At 46.3% G+C, this 12,561-nt stretch overlaps 1 protein-coding gene across 2 annotated transcripts in view; it reads left to right on the plus strand.

Moving 5' to 3' along the window:
• PITPNB (phosphatidylinositol transfer protein beta) overlaps nt 1–12,561 on the plus strand; it is a 58,326-nt gene that overhangs the window by 14,004 nt on the left and 31,761 nt on the right. For both annotated transcript variants that reach the window (XM_043437702.1, XM_043437711.1), the window contains exons 4-7: nt 559–650; nt 1,280–1,287; nt 1,793–1,867; nt 3,455–3,538. In XM_043437702.1, coding sequence (XP_043293637.1) covers nt 559–650; nt 1,280–1,287; nt 1,793–1,867; nt 3,455–3,538 — 259 coding nt within the window. The remainder of the gene's footprint in view (nt 1–558; nt 651–1,279; nt 1,288–1,792; nt 1,868–3,454; nt 3,539–12,561) is intronic.

Here is a 12,561-nt window from a genome sequence, read left to right on the forward strand (position 1 = left end):
TCTGTCTGTGGTGGTGCTTTGCCCGCTTATCTGTTGGGATCTTTCCTGATAATCTCATGAATTTGCACAAGCTCATCATGTGTTAGTTACACAGTTAACCTGTCTGATCTGATCAGATTTGAGGCTGCAGTTGACATTTATTTTCCAGGTTGACACAATTTTATACTTAGGTATGTTTGCCTATCTTCCTCTGTTCACGGACCCTTCATATTATCATTTTTAAGTTTTTTCTGTAAAATGTGTTAAAAGGCTTTTATTCTGAGTTCATTACCTTATTCTAGAGACACTCTATTACGTTAAGAAACAGTGTGGTGTGGTCTGATCACCAGAGACAGCTTCTGTGTCACACGCAGGTTGAACAGCTTCAGTTAACTCTTAGATCTCGTATTATGGGAGTAGGTCACAAGCGGTAAGAAAGAATTACTTCTGTTTAAAAACACAGTCATTTTGTTGTCTCTACATTAATTTTATACTTGAGTACTCTGAAACAGTCTGATGGACGCCAACAAAGGAGTAGTGAGGCTGTTGAGAATATATCCAGTGTTTCTCTCCTCCCAGCAAAGTCCCTGCGTTCGTGAGGATGATCGCTCCCGAGGGCTCCTTGGTGTTTCACGAGAAAGCCTGGAACGCATACCCCTACTGTAGAACAAGTAAGTCTGGTTCCCAGAAACCGTCTCCCCCCTCTGCCCTGCACTCCCGGGGTCCACACCTCAGGGAAGGGTGACACCAGGTGGGGCCTTCTGTGGGGGGTCGCTGCACAAGCTGTGGCAGAAAAGCAGCTGCAGGGGCCCCTCCCCCAAGCCTTGGTGAGGGACACAGTTCCTTCCCAGAAGATAGGCACCCTGAGATCCTTGTTGACCAAGCAGGCTCCACGGGCAGCAGATAAAAGGAATACAGAAATCTTAAAGGTTACCCTCACACGCAAGCGTTGTTTGATGTAGTTTCAACAGTATTTTGCTTCCATTGCCACGTGGTGGAACCGTTTCCTGTTGTTTGTTCCGTCAGCCTTATAAATGGTGTTTTGCTCTTGTGACATTATTCCTTTTACCATTGTTTTAAAATTACTTAAAATGATTAGATTGCAACTCCACAGTCTTAACATATCCCATAGTGTCGCTTGTTTAGAGATTGTGTTTTGCAGATCTAAACCGAATGTTCTGTGTTGGCAGGTAGTTTAATCTTTGTGACATTAAATATTGTGGCAGACTCTTTTGGCTCTGATTATAATATTCTGAAAATTTTTCCTCCTTTGTTGCCTACCTGTTCCGGTATGCCTCAGTTGTAACGGTGAGTAAAACTGTTTCTGTATCACATAGTCTTCATCTTTAAACTTCGCCCTATGTAGTAATTGCTTTAGCTATCTGTTGCTTTATTTTCCTAAAACTGCCCACCGCTGCATGGCCCTTCTCTATCTCCGGGCACCTGCTTACACTGCACCACGTACTCCACTATTACAGGGCTCTTTGCAGCCTTACCTCGACCTCTCCCTCTTGACTTTATTTTGCTTCTGCAACTTGTTCTGAATGCCACATCCGCTCAGCACAGCTCACAGCTTCTTCAGTGTTAGCCCTGTGCGCTGCATGTCAGGCAGGGTTGTGCACGTTATTTAAATGCATGTTGGCTTGGCCTGACAAGTCTGTAACAGTCGGCAGCTAATGACTGTCTGTCACCTGAGGGCCAGTCTTCTTGTAGAGTCAGAGCGCGGACGCTTGTGCCTGTGGAACGCTCCTGCAGACACAAGCCCGAGAACCGGCGAAAGGTCACTGTCATTTTGCTGTTGTGTTTTCCGCAGAACGAATATATGAAAGATGATTTCTTCATTAAAATTGAAACATGGCACAAACCAGACTTGGGAACGTTAGAAAATGTAAGTTTTTGACTCTGGGCTCTCAGTGTAGAAGGCCTCCGAAATGGGGATGCCGCAGTCTTGTGTCGTCGCCAGCATGACGCCAGCGGCCTCAGATGAGCGCCCGGCCCGGCTGGCGCGTGTCAGACGGCCGCGGTGGGGCAGGCTTGCCGCCAGAAGCCGGGGGCCTGCCTCGTCGGGCCCCTTGCCTTGGTGTGCGAGTGAACTTGGTGAGGCCGCCGTTTTCATCAGTAACTCTCTTCATCTGGGATTGGGAGAGGGTAGGTAAACAAACTCACAGATAGTCCTTAGGCCAGTTTCAGCTGTTAATTTAAAAAAAGGTTTTTTTTCATCTCTGTATTTGCCAGTGCTCCTGTGCATAGCAAAATTGATTGCTTTAATTTTCACCTCCATTCCATTTGGCCTGAATTATTGGTTGATTTCAGAGAAATGCCAAAAGGCAGGAAGGAAGAAGGTATTTTGAATAATTTACAAAAATGTTGAAACGCTCCTGACTTTTACAAATTGGTGCACTTTTACCCCTCAACTGAATTAGCAGAAAGTCGGTTACGACTTGGTATAGCTTCTGACTTTTGGTGAGGTGTAGCAGGGAGCTTGGGAGGGCGTCTGTGTCTGCTGTAGGTTGATGCCCTGGCCCAGGGGTTCTCAGGCGCTTGGTCCCTGGACCAGCAAGCAGTGGCGTCGGGGAACTTGTTGGAAGTGCCGATGCTCAGGCCTCACTCCGTACGCTGGGCCAGAGTCTCTGGGGGTGGGGCCCTGCAGTCTGTTTTCTGGGGGGCATTCCAGTTTGAGAACGACCGTTGAAACCTTTTGATGTGCTCTTACGGGAGAGTAAGTTTATGGGTAATGGTGGTAGAGTATGTTTTTCCTCTGCTTTTCTGTTACTGGTGCCAATCAAAGGAACTTTTGAGCTATAACTTAGAGTATTTAACTTGAGTTTTTCTTCAAGATGATCACTTACTTGACTTGTATTTTTTTTTCCAATAGTAACTAAAATTTAGAGTCTGAATGAGGTATTTTGGTATGCTTTAGTCTATATGATTTAATTTGCCATCTTTAGTGTTCAAATGGGCCTGTCTGGCAATTTTTAAACAGTTCTTTATGGGTTCATTGATGGAATTTCAGAAGTAAATGATTGAATGACATGAGGTGTAGAGGAATTGACATCCTACTGAAGTGGAATACCTTTAGAGTGAATCAAGTTCAGGAGAGGTTTTCGAGCTTACAGTGCAGCTTCTTAAAATCTAATTATTATGTCACTTTCTATTTGTCTAGGACTTAGAGGTTATAAGGACTTTGTCGTGTATCAGTTGGGTTAAACATAGGTGAGGTTTATTTTTTGTATTAGTCATCTCTAAGAATTGCCAGGAAGTAATGATGACCGATTTCTGTGAATTTGGCAGCATTCTGTTCCCTCCCTCCAGCCTTCAGACAGCTGACTTAATGAAACAGCAGCTTGGGTTGTTTTTGTTATGGCTCTTGATATACTCTGAGAGACTCAAGATAAAGATTATATATGGAAGCGTACTAGTTTTACCTAACGAGAAGAGTCTTAAGCTGGCCTTGTTTCCTTTCTGTCATTTGTAGGTACACGGTCTAGATCCGAACACGTGGAAAACGGTTGAAATTGTCCACATAGATATTGCAGATCGAAGTCAAGTTGAACCAGCAGTAAGTACTACGTACAGCTTGACAACATTTTCACCTGTTACCTCTTACCTCTAAAAGTTCTTTTATTTGATTCTTGTGTGGCCTCCCCTTTCTACTCTGAAATAAGTCTGGAGCTCAGCTCTGGGTCCAGAAGGAGGTCAGAGCAGCACGCGAGATGAGAGAGCAGGAGTAGGGGTGGTTTGTTTCTCATGTGGATGTCACCTTTGCACAGGTGATCCCTTTAAGAGGTCTCAGTATACCTGGGGGACATAGGGGTTTGCTTTCATTGAGAGAAAAAGAAAAAACATTATTTTACAAGAATTCTCTTCAGTTTCTTTAGATACCATCAGTCCCTTATACATTTAAAGTCTGATTAAGAGAGCAGAATTTTAACTTAACAAACTTTCAGTATCAGTTCAGTCTCTCAATCTTGTCTGACTCTATGACCCCATGGACTGCAGCACGCCAGGCTTCCCTCTTCATCACCAACTCCTAGAGCTTGCTCACACTCAGGTCCATCCAGTCGGTGATGCCATCCAACCATCTCATCCTCTGTTGTCCCCTTCTCTTCCTGCCTTTAATCTTTCCCAGCATTAGTGTCTTTTCAAAGGAATCAGTTCTTCATATCAGGTGGCCAAAGTATTGGAGCTTCAGCTTCAGTATCAGTCCCTTCAGTATTCAGGGTTGACTTCCTTTAGGACTGACTGCTTTGACCTCCTTGCAGGCCAAGGGACTAGTCTTCTCCAGCAGCACAGTTCAAAAACATCAGTTCTTCGGCGCTCAGATTTATTTATTCTCCAACTCTCACATCCATACGTGACTGCTAGAAATACCACAGCTTTGACTAGACAGACGTTTGTCAACAAAATAATGTCTCTGCTTTGTCTAGATTGGTCATAGCTTTTCTTCCAAGGAGCAAACATCTTTTAATTTCATGGCTACAGTCACCATCTGCAGTGATTTTGGAGCCCAAGAAAATAAAAGTCTGTCACTGTTTCCATTGTTTCCCCATCTATTTGCCATGAAGTGATGGGACCAGATGCCATGATCTTAGTTTTCTGAATGTTGGGTTTTAAGCCAACTTTTTCACTCTCCTCTTTCAGTAACTCAGGGCTAAAGTTGTCATTTGTGGAAAACAGTTGATGGTAGAATATCCCAGTTTAACAGTTGTGTAGCTTTCACTTTTGCGTCTTACTGGATGTAGATATTTGTGCTCTAGACTTTTGACTTAATTTAAAAAAATAATTGTTTTCACCTGCAAAGGACGCTTTATTCCTCACCAGCCCCACCCCCCTACCAGCAATTAAGACCCTTGTTATTTCTTTACCCCAGTCAGTGTTAACTGGGTTCTCACAGTACGTGGGGCACGGCTGTGGCCTCTCTACATGCTGAGACTCTGCAGTAAGAGCGGCACCTCTCGGTTTATCATGTTAGCACGTGTTCAGTTAGGGTCCCTTTCCATTTCAGTTTTGGCGCTTATTCCCTGAACTTGAGCAGTGTTGTAAGATGAACCAAAAAAAAACTAATAAATGTCTGGTTTTGCCATTGAAATTGAAAGGTAAGCTTTCAAAAACAAAGTTTGGACCTCGTCTCATAAATCACCGGGGTGGGGACCACCCACAGTGACCCTCTGCTCAGCCAGGTCCTGTTCTGTTCAGGGCCCCCTCCCTGATCAGAGCTGTGAGCACTGATTAGGGCCCCTTGTCATAGAAATTCTGAAGTTTTAGTTGTGCTGTCATTTAAGTTATTTTAGTTTCAGAAATATTTTCACCTCTGAAGTTATCTCGGACTATTTTTTATCCTTAGAAATGAATGTATGTTCTCTTTTAGCAACCACATTCAGTTGTCTGTCTGGCCCCTTATTGCCCTTGGTATCTCTTCTAGCCACGAGCTTTGTTTGTGGGTGACAGGGTGGAAGATGACTTGGTGTGGGTGACTTGATGGCTCCGTTGGAAGAGCTCAGATGCCCGGAGCAGCAGTGTGTGCAGCCCATGGGGTTGGGTGCTCCTGGGAAGGCGTTCAGACCCTACTGTGGGTGTCCGACAAAGGTGTGCTGGCCACAGAAGTGGTCCAGCCTGTTACTCAGAGGTTTGCATTCCAGGTTGTTCTCCCGCAGAGCTCGGGGCGCCTCTTTCTTCCGGGGCCACCGGAATGGTTTTCGTTCCTGTCCTTGGGCCACAGTGGGCCCCCAGCCAGTGTTTGCCGGCGGGTGTGCAAGGGGAAAGGACAGTTGAGCCGACCGCGCAGTACCCCCGGAGGCGGGCGTCCCCTTCCTTCCACCCCAGCCTCGCGCCCAGAGGGGAGGGCAGGTGCTGTGTGGTGGCTGCGCTGCCCCAGTGGCTCCGGGTGCAGGTCCCCGCGGTGCAGAGGCGCGGCAGGTGGCGGGCTCTTGGAAGGACGTGTGGGTGGATGGACAGGGAGAGAGGATGGCCGGGCCGGGTGAGGACGGTCTGCATTGTGAGTCCAGGGCAGCGGCGCTGAGAACATGCAGTCAGAAACTAGATGGGCTTCAGATTCTGCGATTGCTGCCTGCCGGCTCCTTAGTTACTTAACCTCTCTGAGCCTGTTTTATCTTGTGTAAAATGGGGCTAATTACCTCACAGGGTTAAGCGTGAACACTTAGAGCTGTGCCTAGTGGAATAAATGTTTGCTGTCATGGTCATTATTCTTAGCAGGAGTTCTGAGAACCTGTGTACTGAGCATGGTTTGGGGAGTGAATAAGTGTGTGTGTGCGGTTTTTCACATAAGTGTGTGCGGTTTTCTTTTTCAGCATGCATAGCTCCCCTTTTCCAAGTTACCCTTTAAAGATTAGTAAGATAATTGTTGTTGTTTAGTTGCTCAGTCATGTCAGACTCTTTGTGACCCTATGGACTGGAGCCCTCCAGGTTCCTCTGTCCATGGGATTTCCCAGGCAAGAATACTGGAGTAGGTAGCCATTCCCTTCTCCAGGGAATCTTCCTTACCCAGGGATTGAACCCGTATCTCCTGCATTGCAGGCAGATTCTTTACCGCTTAGATACCAGGAAGTGAAAGTGTTGCTAGCTCAGTCACGTCCGACTCTTTGCGACCCCTTGGACTGTAGAGCCCACCTGGGTCCTCTGTCCATGGAGTTCTCCAGACAGAAATACTGCAGTGGGTTGCCTTTCCCTTCTCCATAAGCCCAGTAAAATAATAGCCTGTTTCAAAAGTTTACTGATTTTACGGTACCTTTTTTTCTTTATTGTGATAAAATACACATTAGCCAATTTTAAACACGCAGTGGTGTGTAGTGCATTCACAGTGTTGTACGACCGTCACCGCCATCTAGCTCTAGAACATTCTCACCTCCCCGAAAGGACACACTGTTCTCATCTCACCACACGGCTCCCTCCCCCCAGCCTTTGTGCCACTGAGTGTCTTCTGCCCCGTGGCCCTCTCTGTTGTGGATCTCTCATACAGGTGGGATCATTGCAGTGTCTGGCCTCTGTGTCTGGCTTCTTTTGCTTTGGTGTAATGTCCCCAAGATGCATCCACCATGTAGGGTGCGTCACCCGTCATTCCTTTTTATGGGTGAAGACTAGTCCAGTGTGTGAATACCACGTTTTGTTTATGCATTCTTCTCTTCATGGACATTTGGGTGGTTTTCACCCTCTGGCCATTGTAAGCAGTGCTGCCGTGAACCATGTGTCATAGAAGCGTTTCGTCTGTGTGTTTTCTCAAGTCGTGGAAACTACAAGTGCAAATGATATCCTGAAGGGATTCTCTGACCTTTGGACATTTAAAAAAAAAAAGAGAAAGAAAAGTCTCAACATGCATATTTTCTGCTATAAATGGGAAGAGGGGAAGGAATGCTGTGTGGTGGGAGGTGCGGGTGCCCTTGACAGTTTGGGGTGTGTGAGGGCCGAGGTGGGTGAGGCTGGGGTGGTCGAGAGCCCCTCGAGTGCCCTCTGCCGGCACGGACGGCCGCCCCCCACTCTCCCTTCAGGCCCCACCTGGTCTCTTGGGCCTCCTCTAGTTAGTGTTTGCATCAGGATTAGCTTCTGTTGCAAACACCTGGACCACCTAGCCAGCCTTCCTTCTTGCCAGGTCCAGTTTGGGTTTTCTGTTGAATGTATTTGTTCATTTGATTCTGCACTTGGATGTTCCTTGGAAATTAGAGCCCACAGTGTCAAAGGAGGCTCTAAGGACGCATTTGCATTTCTGAAAGGGCAGTGTTGTCATAGCGGTCAGCCCCTGTCGCGGGGCTCAGTCTCTGCGGCTGGCACGCCCCCAGCAGCTCCTCGAGGTTGCTCCAGCGCCCTGCAGCAGCTCACACTCTGGGTGAGATGACCCAGCACGGTGACGTGGTTCACGCGCGCTGGGGCCTGGGGTCCTTCCTCTCAGCCCATAGCCTGTGTGTCCTGCAGAGTCTGCTTCGGGGGATTTCACCTTTCTTCGCGTCAGTCTTCCCCTCTTCTGCGTTTCAGCTCTTGTTTGTCTCATTGCTGTGTCTTGCTCTGTGTTCAGGAACCTGTCTGCTCTTCACCGAGTGGCTGCTTGTCAATACTTGTCAAATGAGCTTAATGAGCTTGAGGGCAGTGAAGAAACTAATTGCTCGCACCTGGGTGGCTGGGGCGCACCACTGCGCTCTCCCCGTACATCGCTGTGGGCTTTAAGGCGCACAGCCTCGGGAGCAGGATTGCAGATGGATGTCGCCTTAGGCCCAGCATAGTTCCACATCTCAGAGTTGGTCCTCCTCAGTCTGAAGCAGTGTTGTTCAGTTGCTGAATCATGTCCAAGTCTTTGCAACCCCGTGGACTGTGCACAGCACGCCAGGCTCCTCTGTCCTCGAGTTTGCTCAGATTCTTGTCCGTTTAGTCAGTGATACTGTCTAATCATTTCATCCTCTGTCACCCCCTTCTCCTCCTGCTCCCAGTCTTTCCCAGCATCAGGGTCTTTTCCATTGAGTAGGCTCTTGCCATCAGGTGGTCACAGTATTGGAGCTTTAGCTTCAGCAGCAGTCCTTCCAATGAATATTCAGGGTTGATCTCCTTTAGAATAGACCGGTTTCATCTCCCTGAAGTCCGAGGGACTCTCAGGAGTCTTCTCCAACACCACAGTTTGAAAGCATCAATTCTTCGGCGCTCAGCCTTCTTTATGATCCAGTTCTCATATCCACACATGACTACTGGAAAAACCATAGCTTTGACTAGATGGACGTTTTGTTGGCAAAGTGATGTCTCTGCTTTTTAATATGCTGTCTACGTTTGTCATAGCTTTCCTTCCCATGAGCAAGCGTCTTTTAATTTCTCGGCTACAGTCATTACCTGCAATGAATTTGGAGCCCAAGAAAATAAAATCTGTCGCTTCAGTGTGAAGTACCAAATACGTAGACATAAGATTTTTATAAGGAAACGATCTAAAGTCTCAAATGTTTCTTTGTTGGTGGGGAACTGATGTGAATGTGGTTCACCTGTATGGTGGAGTTCAGTGCAGTTTCCAGAAGGGAGTGAGCCTGTTTGTACTGATAGGGAATCCTTTCCAGATAATGGGGAGGGAACAGGATAATATCTATGTGCATGCATTTGCTTGCTTACATATAGACAGTTGAGAAACATGTATAAGATGGTGGTGGTAATGGTGATTCTAGCTAGATGCGGGGGACAGGGTAGACGAGGCCGAGTCTGCAGAGGTGTGGACGGCGTAGGGGCACAACCTCTTCTCACTCAGTGTAGGGTTTTCTTTTGCTGCATGACAGATCACCACAAATGGAGGGAGGGGTTGTGTAATGTAACCTCGTCAAGGGATGACAGCCCCTCACCTTTGCCTTAGTGGCTTGGCTGGAAGCAAGTCACGGGCTCCACCTGTTCTCAGGGGAGGTGATTACACAAGATTATGACTCAGTGTGGGGAGAGGGGTCATCTTAGGATGTGACTGCCATACCAGCAATCACTTGTTAGTACCTAAAACTCGCTCTTTAGGGATAAACTGATGCTGGAGTTGGGAGCTTGGTAACTGTGAATGGGCCAAGGTGGATTTCCAGCAGGGAGACCTGCAGGTGTGGAGATCCCTCCATGCTCAGGCTGGTACCTGAACTCCTGGAGGGCTTCCCTGGTAGCTCAGCTGGTGAAGAATCCGCCTGCAGTGCAGGAGACCCTGGTTGATTCCTGGGTGGGGAAGACACGCTGGAGAAAGGGATAGGCTACCCACTCCAGTATTCTCGGGCTTCCCTGGTGGCTCAGCTGGTGAAGAATCCACCTGCAGTGCAGGAGACCTGGGTTTGATCCCACCCCAGTATTCTGGCCTGGAGAATTGCATGGACTGTGTAGTCCACGGGATCGCAAGAGTCGGACACAACTGAATGACTTCACTTTAGTGTCAGTCCAACTTAATTCCTTGGTTTTCATTTTGTTTTTAATGAACCCTGGTTTTTCTTGAATGAGCTAATTTTTCTTAAAACACCTTAAAGGGTTGAATTTCTGTCCTGCATATTGCTTGCTTTAAAAGAAACGGAAACAGTTGGTTAGTAATTTTGAGAGGGTACAGCCAAGTCTCCCAAATCAGGATGAATATGAATTGGGTCGAAGTTAAGAAACCAGGAAGTTGGGAGTGAAGCGTGAATCTTTTTACTCCACCTGGTGGGCGTCTTCCGTCACTGCAGGTGGATTTAATCCAAACAGCCCTGAACACCATTTTAGTTCAGAGCAACCGTTGACGACTTTGAGTGTCTAACTCTCGGCGCTGGTTTGCTGGTGTCAGACAGTTCTCATTGTGGACTTGCTGGGTTGGGTCATGCTGAGGTTCCATATTTCACCATGCACGGAAGGGGTGTGAATAGATTCGCAGTGTCACTGATGCTCAGGTGGGGCCTTTGATGTCTTTACATACTTGAAGGATGACATTGTCAAAATGACTCTGTGAACTTCTGCCAGTGTGACACAGTCACCGAGTAGTTTGCTACAGGAATCATACGTACGTTTAAATTGATGGGTTACTTGGTTTTTTCCCTCGATGACTTAATGGGAAGTCTGCATAGGACTGCTGCTGTGGCCAGTGTTTTCTGTAATTTTTAGAAGGTACATCACTGCCTAATGAAACAAGTTGAGCAGTCTGCGATTCCTGTATAAATGTCCCCACCCGATCATCTTCTGGCCAAACAAAACAGACTTCTTGTTTCAGTGAAAAGAGGCATTAGAGTGACATACTAGGATGTTACGTTCTCTAAGAAGGAAGGCGCCTTCCGCTTGTAATTCCAGCAGCCAGTGAGCACACACCGCTGCCCCCACTCAGATCCTATGTCCCCTCAGCCTCCCACCCCTCCCCCATTTCAGATACAACCCTGACGTCACTCCTAAAAAGCCTTCCTCAATAAACCGGGTTCCCCTGGGGGGTCTGGACTGGACTGATCATCTCTGTTTCTAGGACCCAGCAAGGTGCTCATTGCCTATGTCAAGAGCTTTTCAATAAAGGTTTGGTGGGAAGGTGCAGATTTTTTTCCCCTGTGGTATTGAAATTGTGGGGTGGAGTGGGCAACAGTTTGGAGGAAATGAAGTTTTTATTGTTCAAGTATTAAGTGAGCAAATGCTACTTCAGCTCCTTTACTAATCCTAGACCATGATGTATATATGATGTACCTTCAGTTCTAAAAACTGTCCTTTCTACATGAGCAAATGCCTTTCTGTCAGATTAAAAAGTGTTTCAGTTAGATCAGATTGTAAGGAGGAGTCAAGGAGTCCAGCATATATTCCAGTGGAATATAAGCTTCAAAGTATTTTTAATTTCTAAAGTTATTCTTGATTCATAACCACAGTAAAAAGTTGAGAATTCTTTAAATGTTCTGATGAAATGCACATGCTCATTTCCAAAATATACACAAATGAGTCAGTTGACATCTGCTTCTGCTTTTTTTTTTTTTTAAGGTATAAATTTGAATCTGGCCCCTTTTAATCATCTCCAGCACTTTGTCTAAGTAGCTTCCCATGATTTGTATACAAAAGTCACTTCCCAGGAGAGGGAGACTCTTTAAAGTGTGAGCTGAAGTGTACACACGATTAACATCAGAGAGACCTTCGTTTTTGGAAGTAATTTGAAAGAAAATGAGCACGGTTTAAAAAAAGAAAAAAATTGGAACCACATTTTTAGGTATTTGTGTGTAACCAGAAAGGATTGTATCAGCCTTCCTCTATAGTCTTTGCTTCCTCTGAAGGACATGTATGGGACTTGATTTTTAGCATTTCCAATTCTTTTTTCATAGAAAAAATGTTCAATTCAAATTTTTAAGGCTCACAGTTCTAAAAGTGATATGTAGCTTAACATCTGTTTTTTAGATGTCAATAATAAGCAGATATTAATGGCATGTAAGTGTTAAGTTGGTCAGTAGATGTAGTTTAAAACTATAGCTCCATTCCAAATTAAAATGCAGCAAGTTTAAAGAATGATTTTTTTCCCCCTTGTGTCAACATCTTGGGGTATATTTATTAAAGGTGAAAGATTTATCCTGAATGAGGCATTTCAAAACCAAGAGTTGCCCAGTTTTGTAAGCTTGGTGTTGTTTATCTGAAGATGGTATTCCTAAAAGAGAGAGACAGGTTTGAAACTCACAGGCTGTATTGATTCTGGATCACAGACAGGATGTGCACGGTGTGGTCTGATTGATCAAGTCCTTGGTGGAGACTTCCTCGGAGAGGTCGGAAGGGCCCTTTCGCTGTGGGTGACCCAGTATGCTTGTACTTCTGAGATAAGGCTCAGATTTCGTTCATATCTCTTCCTTCTTCCGACCTTTTTAACCCCCTTTTGCCCAGTTTGTCACTTCCAGCTCCTCATCCTTTCCTGTGCATGAGTGTAACTGCCATAGTGGCCAGGTCAGCACCTCCGGGGCTCTGGACTCGGTCCAGCTCTCTCGGTGATCTCTGATCGCTCTTGAGAAGTGCTCTAATGCCCTGTTCACGGTGAACAGGGTGGGGCGGGGTACTTTTCTAGGATTTTGGAAGCAGGGGGAATCTCAGTTGGAGGCCATGGTTGAGAACATCCACACCAGTTATGAGTTGCACTGTTAAGGAGTTTGAGCCGAGTGAAGTGCTGTGACT

Source organism: Cervus canadensis, chromosome 1 (assembly GCF_019320065.1).
Source record: "Cervus canadensis isolate Bull #8, Minnesota chromosome 1, ASM1932006v1, whole genome shotgun sequence".
NCBI lineage: Eukaryota > Metazoa > Chordata > Mammalia > Artiodactyla > Cervidae > Cervus > Cervus canadensis.